This window comes from Prinia subflava, chromosome 25 (genome assembly GCF_021018805.1).
Source record: "Prinia subflava isolate CZ2003 ecotype Zambia chromosome 25, Cam_Psub_1.2, whole genome shotgun sequence".
NCBI classification, from domain to species: domain Eukaryota; kingdom Metazoa; phylum Chordata; class Aves; order Passeriformes; family Cisticolidae; genus Prinia; species Prinia subflava.
The window spans coordinates 1650421-1667085 of NC_086271.1; the positions used below are offsets into that span (position 1 = coordinate 1650421).

The 16665-nt window shown below is 44.9% G+C and overlaps 1 protein-coding gene across 3 annotated transcripts in view; it reads left to right on the forward strand.

Moving 5' to 3' along the window:
- The window catches only part of MPZL1 (myelin protein zero like 1), a 35612-nt gene that overhangs the window by 9621 nt on the left and 9326 nt on the right, over positions 1–16665 (forward strand). For all 3 annotated transcript variants that reach the window (XM_063419250.1, XM_063419249.1, XM_063419251.1), the window contains exons 2-5: positions 3711–3871; positions 6970–7183; positions 11562–11694; positions 14949–15054. In XM_063419250.1, coding sequence (XP_063275320.1) covers positions 3711–3871; positions 6970–7183; positions 11562–11694; positions 14949–15054 — 614 coding nt within the window. The remainder of the gene's footprint in view (positions 1–3710; positions 3872–6969; positions 7184–11561; positions 11695–14948; positions 15055–16665) is intronic.

Genomic DNA, 16665 nt, shown 5'->3' on the forward strand with positions numbered 1-16665 from the left:
GCTCAAAGGAAGTGAAAGGATTTTGCAGGTTTTGAGCAGATCTTCCCAAACCTGAGGGATGACATTTAGGAGGAGGTGGTGCTGCAGTTTGGATTTGGAAAGTTTTACATGAGACCAATGCTATAATGTGGTTGGGCACAAGGATCTCTTCATCCTGAAACAGGGACGGGTGCTTGATGTCATTTCCACTTCATGGAAGGAAGCAGTGGTCTCGCAAATGTGATGTCCCCCTCTTCTTAGTGTCAGGAACTTAGTTACCAGGAACTGCAGCACTGACTGGTCTGTTCTTGTCCATCTGTCCAGAGCAAAAAGGACATCACGTAATGAAGGCCAAGGTACAAACTGGAGGTTTTAGTCTGGTGTCAGCTGAACAGGTGACTGGAAACTCTGCAAGACTCTGCCTTGACCTGGGAAGAGTTTAAAGTCAGAGCTGTTGAGCTGGAGAGACACGTGGCAGGTCTGTGGTGGTAAAAGCAGTTGTGGAGGGCTCTGAGCTCTGTTTTAGTCCCATTCAGTGTGAGCTGACAACTTAGCATTGACAAAGATGTCAGACTGAGGCTGTTCTTTGAACATAAGGAGACAGATCCTGAGCAGAGATGCAGATCTAAGTAGTCAGTGCAGTGATGGGAGCTTGAATTTATTTTGCAGATGAGATCTCTGATGCGAGATACCGAGGAAAGAGAGACCTGAGAATAGAGAGAGTGTTGATGAAGAATGAATATCCACGAAGGGAAAAATAAGAAAAGCTTAGTAAGTAAGGTTAGTTAGTTAGTTAGTGAGGATATGAGTGTCTTGTCCTATTTTGAGAGCAGGAGGATTGTCTAGAAAGGAAGATGTGGATGGAGAGTTTTCATTGCAGTGTGAGGGTTGAAAATGGAGCTGGAGAGAGTTATTGCAACACCGCTTGAACAACACTAGAGATTTAAAAGAAATGGCTGAAGAGGCACAGGTGGGGTTTTTTTTTCAAATTATTTTGATGATAGGTGAGAAAAATAGAACCATTTTTCTGCTGAAAAGAATAAAAGCAGCTGAAGGCTAGATGAGATGTTCAGAAGGGATTACTGGCGCTACAGATGGTTGGACAGGGTGATGGGATCGAGGAGAGTGCACAGAATAACAAATGTTTGTTTTTGCCCTATGTACCTTGCTGACCTTCCTTTCCTAAAGCTCTCTTCTCTCAGATGGTTTCCTGTGATAATTTTTTCTTGAGAGGAGCTATGACTGAGTAAGCTTGAGGAATAGAGCAGTGTGTGTGCCTGAAATACGACTCAAAGTTCACCTTTCTCCAACTGGAATATTTAAATAGGTGGAGGAGCTGGAAGGTGAATGTAATCCTGGTAAATGTGGAAAGAGGAGGAAAAGAGCTAGAGGTGGATATGATCCATGTGGATTTTATTATGAGAGAGGAGGCCAAAGAGTTCAAGGTAGAGGGAAGAGCCACCATATCAGTAAAAGTATGGGATTAGAGGGCTGAGGGTGAACAACTGACAAATCTTGTGGCCTCTCTACCAAGCAGTCAGGTCATGATTTAAGGAGCCCGTGTCTCATGCTGTAAGACAACAGAAGCAGGAAAAATATCTATGAAGCAGTGAAAGAGGCACAGGGAGAAAATCAGCACAAAAGAACATGAAATTGAGCCAACAATAGGACAGATAAAAATTAAACTTGATAGAAATATCTGTACAGGATTACATAGTTCCTTCCTTCCCAGACTAGGGAAGAAGCAGAGAGAAGTTTTTTTTTTCTTTGCTTCACTACAGTTCTAGTGAGTTAGAACAGTGACTTTTTTAGATTAGGCAGATCTGTGCTACCCACTGCCTGTGTGTGGCAAGGAGTTCTCTGTACAAGTGGACAATGTCTGTGCAGACTCTTTTCTTCCTACACAAATACTGAGGGCATCTTGCTTGTTTAATGCTTGAAAGGGAGGTTTGTTCTGCGGTTTGGACTTAATACAATGGATTTTATTTTATTTTTCTTTTCTACACCATTAGCTGAAAATAATACATAAAGCACAGCAGCTCTCAGTTCATTTAATGTGATTGCTAGAAGTCTTTGTATGTTCCAAATAAATATTTGGTAGTTGTTTTACAAAAGAATATTTTTTGGCCCATGGTCAGAGTATGTACAAGAGAAAGGAAGCTCTGATAGAACCTCATGATGAAAATTCACCACCCCTACTCCCCATCCCCCCTTGGGGTGCTTTTTCTCTCAGAAATGAGAGCAGTGATGACAGGAGAATCTGAGGTATCAAGAGATAGCCTGATGGGACTGAGGAGTCAGTGAATTTTGGAACTGAACAGTGTGGACTCAGAATTAATGAATGGTGGTTTCTTCTGGTTTTGGCTATTGCAATTACTGTGATGTGCTCAATGCTCCTGACACCGCTTGCGTGCTTAGTCTTGTCAGATGTTTGCTGTCCAGCTTCTGAAGGCTGCTGGGCTGGTTGCTGTCACTAAAAACTCAAACCTCATGATTGAAGGACTAATGTAGGTGGGTTTTTCTTTCCTTTTCTTTTCTTTCTTTTTATCTAAACAATCTTTGACTTGCATCTTTGGTTTGCCTGCTTCGAGCTACTTTATTCAAAGCTGAGAAACAAATCAGCCGAAGTACTGAGGGAGCAGGAAGGTTTGTTCTCCTGTTCTAACAAGGGGATTTAATGTACTGGAGCCCAGAGAATCCTATGAACAGAAGTAGATTGCTGTTACCATTTCCATGCTGAAAATCATGGTTTAAAAAAAAGCCAAAACTTATATTTGAGGTACCAGGAACACATGTTACATGTGCGCCCACCCACATTGGCTTAACAAGATTTTTGCTTTCATGTGGATGTGACATGAACCCTGACAGACATTCTCCTGTGATGTCACAAGATCGTGCTTTGTTTTTCTGAATGGAAGTAGAGATGTATCTGCTTAAATCTTGATAGGGATAATGCATTGGCAGTTTAGAAGGTGCCAGATAAAGAATATCTTCAACACATTTTCTGAATCATGTTAAATTTTACTTACTTGTTAGGAAAACTACCAGTACAACACAATATTAACCTTGATTAGTTTAAATTTAGGGTAGTTGTGGTTTTCTTGCTATTTTGACTGTGCATAAGAAAAAAAAATTAAACTACTCTTATCCTTCTGATCTATAACCGAGTGATTATTTGTGGGGCCTTGCACATACAGACCTTGGAGCATGGCAGGGAGCAGGAGTAGATGGCATAGCTGGGAGCGAGAGAGGTTTGATTCTCAGCTCTCTGGAGGTGAGCTTTTGTTTTACCTACAGCTAGGAGAAACTGGAGGTAGGAAACACAATACGTGCCAGAGAGGAAACTGAGTAATAGCCGGGCCAGATTGTTAGTTCCTCTGATGAGGCATAGTTATTACAATGCCTGCTGTCTGCTGGTACAAAAAAGTTTTAAACTCATCCTTTGCACCATAGAATTGACTTCCACAAAGTGTTGTAGAGGAAACATCTGTGAGTGGAAAACATCCTGTCACGGATAATACAAGGAAGGAGAAGTGAATATATACTTGGCCTGCTCTACACGTGTGTGATTGCAGGTACAATACAATGTCTGTGCAATCACCTGATGCAGGAGTTAGTGATGCCTCTTCTCTTCTGCCCTTCCAGGCAGCGTGATGTGAACTTCCTGATTCTCAAAGCACCACTGATGTGTCTTGTTCTCCTCCTTTCTTCTCTCTGCCTTTCCCCCGCAGTCCAAGTGTCAGCAGTGGAGGTGAACACCCCGGAGGAGATGTTTGTGGAGAACGGGACGGACGCGAAGCTCCCGTGCACGTTCACGTCCCTCGAGGTGATCAGCAGCGCCGCCTCTGTCTCCTGGAGCTTCCAGCCAGAGGGAGCAGCCACCCGGATCTCAGTAAGCCATGGCTGGAGGGGAGCACACCCGGGAGGAGGGCTGGGGTGGCTGAGCAGTGCTCTTCTGGTTGGTTCTAAGGAGCCAGCAGATATGGATTGGACCCTCCTTTGTGCGCCTGATGTCCATCAGTGTGATTTTAGGAGGCTTTTCTAGAGTTGTATGAAAATACTGCAGGCTGCTAGGTCTCTGCCAAGACTGGAGTGTGCAGTGACCCAAAATACACTAGTTACTCTGTTAGACTTAAAAGAGGGATGTTGGTATGGAAGCTATTTCTGTGAAGTAGATGAGCATCTAGGATTCTTGTAAATCCTCTATCCTTTTGCATTGGACTGAATATAGCAGAGAATTTGAATTACCACTGTAATTACAGTGTTACATTGTGTACTGTGCATGTTGTTTATTTTGCTTGGGTACTGTATAGCCTCTGTTTGAAAGGGTTTAAAGTGAGACCAGTCTCCCTGGTTTCCTAACAGAATTGAATAGCTCAAATCAGTAAGCAGTTACATCCTCATATTATAGTTACTTGACAAGTGAAAAATCAGGCTAGCAAGGAACTTGGACAAGTAATGTTTGTCATTGCTCAGTTCCTGTATGTTGGGCCCAAGTGGGCTCAGATCCTGTGGGTGTAAATCTTCAAAGAAATGGCTTTGGTAGGTTGATAGCCCTCTGCACCCTCTCCTTCCTCACACGCTTCTTCTTTCTTGTCCCTTGTCCTGAGTGAGAATTTAGAGGAAGCAGAACAAGGAGCTCTGGGACAGCTTTGAAGCTGTGGGGGCAGCAGGTTGCTCAGCCTGTTTGTGTTTGTCTCCTTCCCTCTGCTACAGACATGAGCACATTTAAACTCTGGGAGCTCTTTGTTGCTCAGAGCAGAGATGGTCAAAACCAGTGTGTGAGCATCTTGCCCAGGATATAGAGCTCTGAAGAACAAGCTTCTGAATTCTCAGTGAAATAAATACTTAGTTTTGAAGAGGGAGCTCTTCCCATTGGGAATCCAAAGCAGTGGTTGGGAAGAAGTTCATGGAAGTAGGGCATATTTCCTGCTGGTGTTGAACAGGATGGGTGAAGAGAAGCCATCTGTTTGTGTGTTTTCCACCTCATGTATCCTGGTTTGCCATTCCCTTTCTGCATCACTGTTCAGTTGTAGGGATACAGCTTCAGCACATAATTTTTTTTTAACTGAAGTCAGTTCAGATGTTCCACCTGGATGTAGCTATCAGCACAACAGAAAGAAAAGCAAATTATGTTTGAGCAGAAGTGACCCAGCACAGTTTGCTGTTAATTCCCTGTTTCTTTTGAGGGTCTGGGGAAGGTGTTAGAGGGGATGTTTATTTATGAGCCCGAGTCATGGCATTGCATAGCTTTGTGGGTATGAATTTGAAAGATCAATCTTATGATCAGCTTCTGTCTGAGCTGAGCCCATGCTTCTCTTGTCAAGGATGGTCCTGTGTCCCCTCAGAATCACACTGGCAATCTTGTGGCCGTGTGTTGAGGCTGACTTCGACTGGGAGCTTCCCCTGATTGTCTCCCTCCCTCACTACATGTTCCAAAAAAGACTCATCTCGCTCCACCATAGGCAAGGGATGGCTTGAGTCACTTAGCTTGTGTTTCAGGACATATTTTACTTTGTGATTTCTGCTCCCCCAAGTGAGCACATCCAGGGAGCTGAGGAATCTGCCTCTGGCCTTCTAGACTTCCAGTGGGATGCCTTCCCCTGTGCGCAGGGGTGTGGTAATGCAGTGCTGCTGTGTTAAAGCTTACAATCCAGCTGGAAAAGCTGCAGACTGATGCAGAGTCCCTCCAGAACGTTGACAGCTGACTCTGTGCTTGCCAGCTTTCTACCACATGAAATACTTTGTTGAATTTATGTTAATCTGTAGACAGCAAATAAGATTGACTGCAGGAGGACAGATGGCCATGATGTGCACATACCTGATCTGGTCAAGATCTGTGCTGCTAAGTGATAAGGCCTGATATTCAGAGTGCAGGTCTGATAGGGAGGGTGTGGAATAGCAAGGCTGAGATCAAGGGCAGGAAAAGGAAAAGGGATAGGAGGTGACTTGAATGGAAATATGATTGTCTTGTAGGCAGTCTATTCTGTGGCAGAGACACTGCTTTGTAAAATGGCAGGAGAAACAGGAAGTTGGAATATTGTCCTGAATTTCTTTCACTGTTCTCTGGAGACTGAACTGAAGGGAGTTCAGGTTGATTCTTGATTAGGTTTGTCCTGCTGTCTTACAGGATATCCAATTAAGAAAGAATGTGCTCTTGCAATCCGTCTGCAGCCTTGATGCCTCTCTTAGGGTATCCCATGTGTTTGAAGGCAGATTTGTCCTGTAAAGGTCTGTGCAATTCTACTGCTCTAAATTCCAGTTTTGGGCAGGTATAGTTAGGAAATACTCAGTTCCTCCTTAGTCTGTACTAAAGAGGTTTATTCTCCAAAGGTTTTTGGTCATTGGGAATGCAGAGCCAATGTGCAGCTTAGTCACTTAAAAACTGGGAAACAGTTATATTTAGTTACCTGAAGGTTTCTGGAAAACAGCTAGATACACTCTAAATTGGTCATGGGATTTTCTGAGGGGGTGGAAGGAAGGGAGAGTATTGCATGTTAATTTAGCTGCGCTTTAGTTGCAAGTAACACACAGCAAAACACAAGAAGGGAAACTTGGTATTTCTTTTTCTGCTAGGATGCAGGCAGCTTCCTGTGCCTGAATGATGGCTGTTCCAGGACTGTTCTGTCCTTCAATTATTACCAGGTTACCAGGTTTTTTTCTTTCCCCCACTTTCTTGTCTGCAAAACTCTGTCCCCGACAAAACAGAGAAAATAAAGCCCCAGCCAATCCAACCACAAAACAAATCAAAGCTGACAGACAACTGAAACTTGAAGTCTCTTGTGCTGATATGGTTGAGATACAAGCATGGTTATGTGATCAGGAGGCAGCAAGGCAGACTGAAGTGGTGAGGCAGGAGGAGAAAAACCTCTGCCACTGGCTGTGTCTAACACAGCTGGCTCTGGGAGAATGCTGGTAGAGTGAGAGAAGCACGGTGGCTCCGCACTTGCTAATTGGATTGTTCTTATATCCTCTTTTCCTTGACTGCAGTTTTTCTATTACTCAAATGGGAAGTCATACCCTGGAAAGGACATACCATTTAAAGACAGGATCACTTGGGCTGGAGATCTAAACAAGAAAGATGCTTCTATCACTATATCAAACATGCAGTTCCGGGACAACGGCACGTACATTTGTGATGTCAAGAACCCACCTGACATTGTTGTCAAACCAGGAGAAATTCGAGTTAGAGTTGTGGAGAAAGGTATTCGTTCACCCTATATGATTTTTTTCCTTCTCACTTTTTTTTTTCCCTTCATTTCTTGTCTAAATCACATTTATTGGGGGTGGGGGAGTGGCCTGGAGGGAACAACTGGTTTTTTAATTCTCTTCTTGCAGGTCCTAATAATGGAACCAGTATCTGTCAGCTGTTTAAAAAGTGTATGTCATACCCTTTTCCTCTATGCCCACTAATTCCTGTGGTTTAAACAATTATTATGAAAAACTGATGGAAGGCTTGATGAAAACACATCTTCTCATTTTGAGGTCCTGTGAATGTATTTCCTGCATTATGCTGCATCAAGGGTTAGGATGATTTATGAAATCTGGTGAGCAAGAAGAAAAAGTAACAGACTCTTCTTTTTGAAACCCTTCTGGTATGTTTAATGGAGTGCAGAACTATAAATCTGGTCCAAACATACAGAAAGTGAAATATTACTGTGTTCCATGCCAAGGTGTTTGTGTTGAATGTGCATTCAGTATCTTTTACTCAGGTGTTCTTAAAGAATCCATGGTGGCTCTTACAAACTTCAGGGCCTGGCTTCTTGCAGTCACACGAGGTTTCTGGTCAGCATTTGGTAACGTTTGTCACAGTTCAAGAGCACTAAGGTTCTGTTTGTCAGTTTGGCTCTTTGTTTCCCTTGATCATCCAAAACTCTTGGTTGTTCTACCTCAGTTGGAGGTCAGCCAAAATGCGATGTTTTTCCTACAGTGAAATGATTGTTACGGTGATTGCATGACCAAATTTATAATTTAGGAAGGACAAGAATGAATGTTGAATTCATAAATGGCCATGCTGATGCAGCTTTTCCACTAGTTTTAGTATGTTAGGGAAGATGCAGATCTGTGTGTCCTAACTGGAATGATGCTGCTGCTAGAGCAGGTGCATACCCCTGCTCACGAGGTCATGCCATGTTCTCATGTAGGCGAGGTCTCCCTCTAATTTTTCTCTTCATGGAACAGTTTGGGTTGGGTGGGACCTCTGGAGATCCAACCATCACTTAGGATTTCCTGTTTCTTGGCAGTTTGAAGCCTGTATAAAATAGAGCCTGTTCATTTTCTCACAATGATAGCCACCATGAAGAAGCAGTAAAGCAGCTGCTGGTTTGGCAAAGTCAGGCTGTCTTGGAAAAGCCTTTTCAGATTTTAACCCAGATTAAGCAACTAAAGACTGACTTCAGTACATATTTTTCAACAGACCTGCATGCTGGCTTCTCCATAGCTGGGGGATCTGGAAGAAAATCGCTCTCTGATTCTGAATGGGGCCCTGTATTTGAAATACTTCTCACCCTCAGAAAACATGCTGCACCACTTGTCTTCGGATTCTTAGGAAGACTGAAAATGGGTTTTGAAGCTTTTCTAATTGGCTGTAACTCATCCTGAACTGAGCTGGAGCAGTTTTTTCAGTTGGAATAAATGCATGATGGCACTTGTGCATATGTTTTTTTACTATGCATCTAATGGTTCCGAATCGTACGTCTGGTATTGTAAACTGTTCAAAACCACATTCATTCTTTGCACATTTAAATGATCTGATAGATGATAGGTTAGCTTTAGGTTTTGGCTTAAACATTTAATAAGTTCCATGGTGGTCTAATTTTTAAAAACTGCCAAACTAACTGAGTGGATTTTCACTGCAGTACCTACATGGTGTTTCACAAACAGCTCTATCAAGTGTGTTGGAAGATTTCTACTGGCAGGGATGAAAAGCAAGACTGTTTTTCAGTAGACCCTCTGAATCTGGAAAGGACTACCATTTAAAGCCTAAACAACAGAAATTCATAGGGAATTCCAGGTTCTTTAGGCTGACCCTGCTTGTAACAGGAAGCTGCTTAACACTTTGTTCAAGACAACTTGTGTTACCTGGAGGTGGTTGATCTTTGATCTGAACACACATGGGGAAAAAAAAATGTATGAAAAAATTATGTGGGGAACAGTGGTATGAAAATCTGCTTCCAGGGTAATGTTGGTCTGTGGTCCCTGCTGCAATGAGTCCAGCAAAGGGCAACAAAGATGGTTAAGGGACTCTTCCACCTTTCATATGAGGAGAAATGGAGGCAGCTGGGATTGTCTGGCCTGCAGAAGAGAAGGAGGGGTGATCTAGCCTGCAAAAGAGAAGGAAGACTCAGGGGAGTCCTCTCTCCAGGTATTCATGTACATTTGAGAGCACCTAAAGAAGACTGAGCCAAGCTCTTCAGTGGTTCCTAGTGAAAGGACAAGAGACAATCAGCATAAGTTGAACCCCAGGAAATTCTGTCTGCACTTAAACCCCCTCGTTTTTACTGTGGTTGAACACTGGACTAGTGTATGGGTTTGGCACAGCCTGGTTTTAGGTGGCAGGGGAGTCACAGAGGTGGCTCCCGTGAGAAGCTGCCGGAAGCTTCCACCATGCCCAGCAGAGCCAATGGCTGATGGCTCTGAAGATGGACCTGCTGCTGGCCAAAACTGGGCCAGTGAGAGAGGCTGGTAACGCCTCTGTGATGGCATATTTAAGAGGAAAAGGAAAACAAGGTCATGGGGTTTTTGCTTCTAGTCTGAGAAGAGGAGGAGGTGAGGATATGTGAGGGAAGCAACATGGAGACACCAAGGTCAGTGGAGAAGGAGGGGAGGAGGTGCTCCAGGCACCAGAGCTGAGATTCCTTTGCAGCCCGTGGAGATCCACAGGGATGCAGAGATCCATGCACAGCCTGGAGGAGGCTGTGATCCAATGGAAGACCCAGTGAAGAGACCCGGAGCAGCCTGTCCTTGCAGGACTGCGCCCCGTGGGAAGAGAGCCCCACGTCACAGCAGTTTGGGAGGGCTGGATCCCTGTGGGAGGGACTCATGTTTGCAGCAAGTGCAGTTTGGCTGCTGCTCCTGAGGGTGGATCCATGCTGGAGGAGTTCACAGAGAGCTGTCTCCCGTGGGAGGGACCCCACGGTGCAGCAGGGTAAGGACTCCTCTGCTGGAGCAGTGGAAGGAAATCTTGGTGATGAACTGACCAAAACCCCCATGCCCTGTTTCCCTGTGCTGCCAGTGGGAAGGAGGGAGGGGCTGGGGGGAGAAGGTGTTTTAAGGGCTTATTTTAAGTCTCACTATCCTCCTCTGATTCTGTTAGTAATAAATTTCACTTTGCAACTGAAGTTGAGCCTGTTTTGCCCTTGAAATATTTCTCCCGGTCCTTATCTCACTCATGAAGGCTTTGTTAACTTTTTTTATTTTCCCTTCTTTGCCCAGCTGTGGCAGGGGACGGTAAGCAAGTGGCTTTCATGGGTACCTGGCATTGGGCCAGTATCAAACTATGACAAATGGGTTGCCTGAAGAGGCTCCTGTCCTTAGAGATAGTCCAATCCAAAGTGGACAGAATATTGAGCAAACTGTGCTGCTTGGCCCTGCTTAAGCAGGGAGTTTGGACTAGACAATCTCAAGACATCCCTTCCAACCTCAATAACTCTGTGATGATCAGATGCAGATGTCTGAGACACATTTTTCTATGTAGGTGTAGGTTTTGCCTGTTGGATCTTCTGCTGGGACAAGTTTGAGACAAGTAACTAGAGTAGCATGGAGTCTTGTAAGAAACCCTCTGGCCTGAGATGTTCCTTGTGTTAACCACCATGTGGGAGGAAGGAAAGGACTTTGTTTCTCATTGGGAAAAGCTGTTATGGTGGTCTGTGTATTCTTTGATTTGTAAGTACTTTGTACTCATTCTCTGATTGGCTTTTGTTTCTGGCTGCTCTTTTTTGGCCTACTCTCTCCCAAAATAATATTAGTGAAAACGTGAGTAAAGCAATACTGTGTTTCCTGGTATTGTATGACGATCCTGACTTAAGGGAAAAAATGAGTCCATGAAAATGTACAGGGCTGAATTTTGAGACACCAGAGTCATGTATAAACAGTGCTAAGAGTGATCCTGGGCAGGAGCTCTGCTGTGTGCTGCATGCTCCCTGGAGAACACTCGGCATTCGGCACTCCTGGTGGGTTAGCGATGTGCTGTGTCCCAATCCGCTTTCCAGGCGTGCCTGCCTTTCCCTGTTGGCCTCGCTGGGAATTGCCAGATGGCTGTAACCTGGTTTTTTTCCCCTTCAGATACAAAATGAGACGGGGTTGTCCTCATTGTCACTTGTGTTCCCTGACATGTAAAAAGCTTTGGTTCAACATGAACTCTCTCCCGAAGGACGGTGACATTAAGAACACTCCTGGTGTGTGCTCTGTTACTCTGCTGGCTGCCTGCTGCCACTGCCCCTTAGGCTGCATGCTGTAATTTCTGGGTATTACATTAGTCCCTCCTGCTCTAAACGAATCCAGGCTGAAGGGCATTTGTGGTTTGCACTTGTGTTGAGCAGGGAATGCAGAAGAGTTGAATGTTTTCTCCCTTCTCTCCGCAGACAGCCTGCCTGCGTTCCCCATTGCCACCGTGGCAGGGATAGCCATCGGTACGGTTACAGGTCTCTCATCGCTCATCTCTATTGTCGTGTGTCTTGTCATCAGAAAGAACAACTCTAAAAAACGATACTCTGGGTAAGAGATCTCCCTCCTCACCCGTGGCTGATGTGAGGAACAGCAGCAGGATCAGAGGGAGGGCTTAAAGGGGGGTAGGAGTTGTTTCAGCCTTGGCAATCACAGCTAGAGATAGGTATGGTCATGTGGAGCTGTGATCATCTGCCTTTAGTGATTACCTCTGTGCTATGCTTGAAGAGACCTACTGCCCATGAGTTGCACCTGAAAATCACTGGGTATTGAAGTTGATCCCCAGACAGAAGGATATATGCCCTCAGAACATTTCATCCAAGACCTCCTAGCTCTGGACTGTTCCCTTTCCCTCCAGCTCTCCTTTCCTTACCACCTCCAAAGGAAAAGCACCACACATGCACTTGTAAGGAGTGCTGTGTGTTAAGACTAGGACTGGGTTTTTCTGTACCAGTATCTGCCTTCTAAGCCTGGACCAAAATACTTGCCCAAACCCTCTTCATCACCACACTTGAAAGTAAGGAAGGAGTAGCCACTGTGCATCCACTCTCATTCACTGTCTGTGTTTTGTCAACTGTTACCATCCCTGCAGGGCTTTTAGTGTTAGGAGGATAACTCCAAAGTGGAGCACAGTTCTTTGGGTATATGGAAAAAGCAACAAGAACTGACAAAGGCAGATGAGAGTCCTGTGGTGATGAAACTTTGCTGCTGGTGGAGGAGGTGCTTCCTTTTTTCTCCTCTCTAATTAGCTGGTAATTTGCTCCTCTAAGAAAGAATGAAAATTATGTATGTAGTCTGAGAAACAACCCCAAAACACACAAGTTTCTTCTGTTCTTTGCCCAACAAATATTCCTGCTTATTGCAGGTTCTTTGGGTTGCCTGTGGGATATAAGAAAATAACTCCAAAAATAAGCTTGTGGGGATTTCCAAATTAAACTTTGCCCTGTCCTTTTCCCAGTTGGAGAGCTTAGACAAAGTGAGTTGGCTATTGCCCAATGGTAAGGCTAAATACAGCAAGGGTGGCTGTGTGTGCTCAGAATTGTGTGGAAAGCCTGGTCTTCCCTTTCTGCATGTGTCCTTCCCCTAAGAACTGAAAAGAGCCCAGCAGCGTGCCTGGGGTGGTCTGCTTGCCCTGCTTCCCACTGACCTGCTCTCCAGTGTCTTCCTGCCGGAGGACACACGTTGGTTCTGAGCCTGGAGCAGTAGTTCATGCACTGTGGTTTCTTGTAGCAGGTTTAACTACTCTCTTGGGGAAGTAATCTGTGAGGTTTAAGTCCTGCATTCACTGACCATGCCAGCTCTGCATGATGTGTAGAAAGAAACCAAGTGTGCTGTGACCCCCTCCAAACTTGCAGCCTGTCCTCTACACGATGCTAACCCGGTGTGTGGTGGTGGAGAGAAGCACTTACTCCTAGATAACCATTCTGCCTTGAACTGAGGTGGGCTAGGGCCCTGCGTGGCGTCTGGAACCCCTGCATGGCCACGGTTTCCATTCATGCTCTGACTTTGGTGTTTTTTTTGTTTTGTTTTGCTTTCTTTCTGCCTTGGTGTGCTGGGATCGGATCCTGCTTACCTTCCTCTCCTTACAGAGATCCTGATATAGACGCCAGATTGGGAATGTAACAGGGCTGGGTCTTCTCTTCCAGTCCCACTAGACACCATGGTAACTAATCAAGTTGGTGGTTGCTGTTAATACCTGTGTGTGTGTGTACACATTTCCTGTTCCTTTGCTGACTAACCAGCTGGATCTCTACTAACATCACTGTAATTTGTGCTGGAATCTGTTGGCAAAGGGATGATGCCTTTCACTGGGTGCTTGGGTTTCATTGTCTCGTGTCTGACTGGGGTGGAGTTGTTGTTTATCCCAGATGGTGTCCCTCCATCTCTTCCAACAGTGGACTTGCCAGTGCATTGACTAAAGCACAGGAAATTCAGAGCTCTTTCTGTGTCAAAATAAAAGGAAATTCCCTGTAAGCCTTCCTCTGGCTCAGACAGCTTGGGTGCTGGAAAGCTTGCAGGGATCTAAATACATGATAACATTTAGATAGTGTAGATCTGAGGAGTTTTGTGAATAAAACAATTAATGACTACATAATTTTGGTAACAGAAGGGATGCATTGTCTCTGGAAGAGTCAAGACCCCTTGCCATGATAGCTGGGGTAGTATTTTTTTTTTAATTCTAACTGCTGCATGTATGAGGAGCTAAATCTGCTGTGACAAGACCTACCAAAGGGTGAAAAATGCTTGCCCTGGGAGGAGGTGGAGTGCTTAATGTCACTGTCCTCGTTTGTTTCTGTACTCAGTTTATATACTGTCTACAAAGACTCGGGGAAAAGGATGCCCTGTGGTCAGAGGGTTGTGGTAGCAGAGGGCACTCCTGTGACTGCTGCCAAGGCTACTTAATTCTCCTGGGTACTTTGGTACAAGGAGGTAGACCTAGCACTGAGAGACCCCTCATTGCATTGCCCAGAAGTCACCAACTTAAAGGGCATTTGCTCTGCGGTATTCATTTTTCTGTCACAGGCTTGTTTGCTTTTTAGTCCTGCTTTAAGCAGATGAAAAGAAGCAGAGGGTGAAAACCAACAGCCTTTTTTTTAGAGGTGTTGGTTCTCATCACAAGACAGTTCTTTTGTTTGAAAACCAAGATTTGCCTGGTTAGATATTCAAGTGGCTATATGAGGGCACATAGCATCAATGTCCTGTGTGACTCTTGAGGCAGTTTCTGCACAGACTGATGTCTGCTGGGAGAATTATTTTGGCCCCACAGCCTAACTATAAAAGCAAGGGAACTAATGCAGACTTGGGTAGGAAGTACCTTGCTGGTGTAGAGAGAGCTGGTGGCTCTTGCAAGTGTTGGCCTCTAACTGTAGCACTGGCACAACACTTGCCTCAGTGACTGGAATTGTTTAGCTTCTAGTTAGAAGATAATTGCTGTTTACCATTGTTAACTGAGAAGAAAACACAGGATTCTAGAGAGGCTAAGTTGAATGGGAGTATCTGAGGACGAGGGGTTGTGGAGGAGCTGCTGTCCTGTGTTAATAGCTGCTCCTTCCTGTTGCTTACCAGTGAAACTCAGAGGAAGGACAGAGAAATGTCTCGGGAGAGATGGAGAACTGTGTGTGTTTATTTCAGAATCCATTATGTTCATTTTTTTGCTTTGGCGTAACCTGCCACATTTCATCTTGCCATCATTCGTCTTTTGTTTCTTTTTTTTTCCCCCCTTTCTTTTTGTTTTGTTGTTTTGTTTTGGTTCTCGTGTGCCTCTTGAACATTGTCGTGCAAACTCTGCTCTGCCACCTCGTCAGCTGCAGTACCTCTGAGAGCTTGATGTCTCCGGTTAAGCAGGCTCCGCAGAAGGCGCCCTCCGACACAGAGGGCCTGGTAAACAGCGTGCCCGCCAGATCACACCAGGTAAACTGCTCCTGCTGCTCCCCGAGGCAGGATTCCCCCAGCCTGGGGCAGCTGCTCTGGAAAGCATCCAGGCAGGGTGGGATCCGTGCACCAGGGGCTGTCCGCTGGTGAGAGCGCGTGCGCCGGACGTGGGGCGCGCAGTCAGCTGGGACTGCTGAGCTCTGCTCTGGAAGGCTCGGTCGAAGGAGCAGCATCTTCATATTAGCCGAGGTGGAGTTTTATTAATTTAGTTTTATTTAATTTAGCCCTTTCCATGCTAAATTATAAAAAGCCGTGGTTGTGATCTTGTGCGTTAACACACACCGGTGGTAGGGAAGTGCAGGGATGAGGAGTGGTCAGGGAGTATCTGTTTACACAGACACCATACAATGTCTGTCAGAAATGAATAACCCCATAAAGCTGCCTGGTCTGTTCTGGGGTGGTAAGGGGAGGAATTTGCCTTGCACTCTCCTGCTCCATGGCACGTACTTCCTTCACAAGGGGAGGAGCCAGCTGCTGACCAGTTTGCAGATGCTGCTGAGGGCTGAGCCTCCCAGCTTTGGTGGGCTTGAAAGTGCCCCTCTCCGTGCTTGCTGCAGCTGGCAAAGTTCTGCTGACTTTGAAGGGGAAAAGTGGCTTTTATCCAGACTTAGCATCCCATGGGAGGGAAAAGAGCATGAGTCAGGCAGGGATTCTACAAAGTGGATCATTACCTGATAGCAGTACAGGATTTCCTTATGTGGAAGCTGTTTCTTCCCTCTTAATCTGAGTATTCCTAGCAATTTTTTCTGTGAAGACACAGTTCCTGAGAGAGTTTAAGTTCAAAATGCACTTTTTCTTCATTGGCCACCTTTTAGAAAGTGGCTGCAGTATAGTGTCTACAAGTTAATACCTGATTTCTTAATATTTCCTGACAAAATAATGGAGATGTGTGTTAATGTATTAACACTATAGGAAAAAACAAATGTGCTAACAGCTCAGTAAAGTCAAAGCTCCTGCTCTGCTGGGCTTCTGGTTTGGTTTTGAAATGCATTTTGTTGTGGGCTGTGCAGTATTTCCAAAGTTTTAGCACACAGGCCCACAAAGCTGCCTTTGCCTTCAGAGATCAGTTATTCACAGAGGCTATATAATCAGGATTTAAAAATAGTCAGATTTTTACTGGAATAGGTCTTGTAGCAGCAGGCTGCTTATAAGGCCTGGATAAAGCTTGTCTTTTCTAGATAATGGGAGATGCCTCTGGAATGGGTGAATGAGATAGATGATTACCACCATTCCTCCTAAAAAGAAAAAAAAATTGCAAATTTGCAAATTTGGGATTTATTATATGGTAGCTGTTGGAGTTAACATCCATAGGTCAAAAACAAAAAAAGTTTTATCTAATTATTGTTGTGGCATGAAGGAATAGTTGCAGGTACCCTGAGAGCTACACACAGATGCTGTTCGGTGCTTGCATCTTGGGAGCAAAAATACTGCAATATTTTGGTGTGAAAACCTGTGGTGTCCTCACCTTTCCATGTACCCAAGGTTCTGAGTCTCAGTGCTGGAAGGAGCAGCAGAGTAAATCTAAACTTTGTGGTGTTAACTCAGAACCAGGGTGCTCTGCCCTTCTGTAGTCACTCCAGTCTGTTTCTT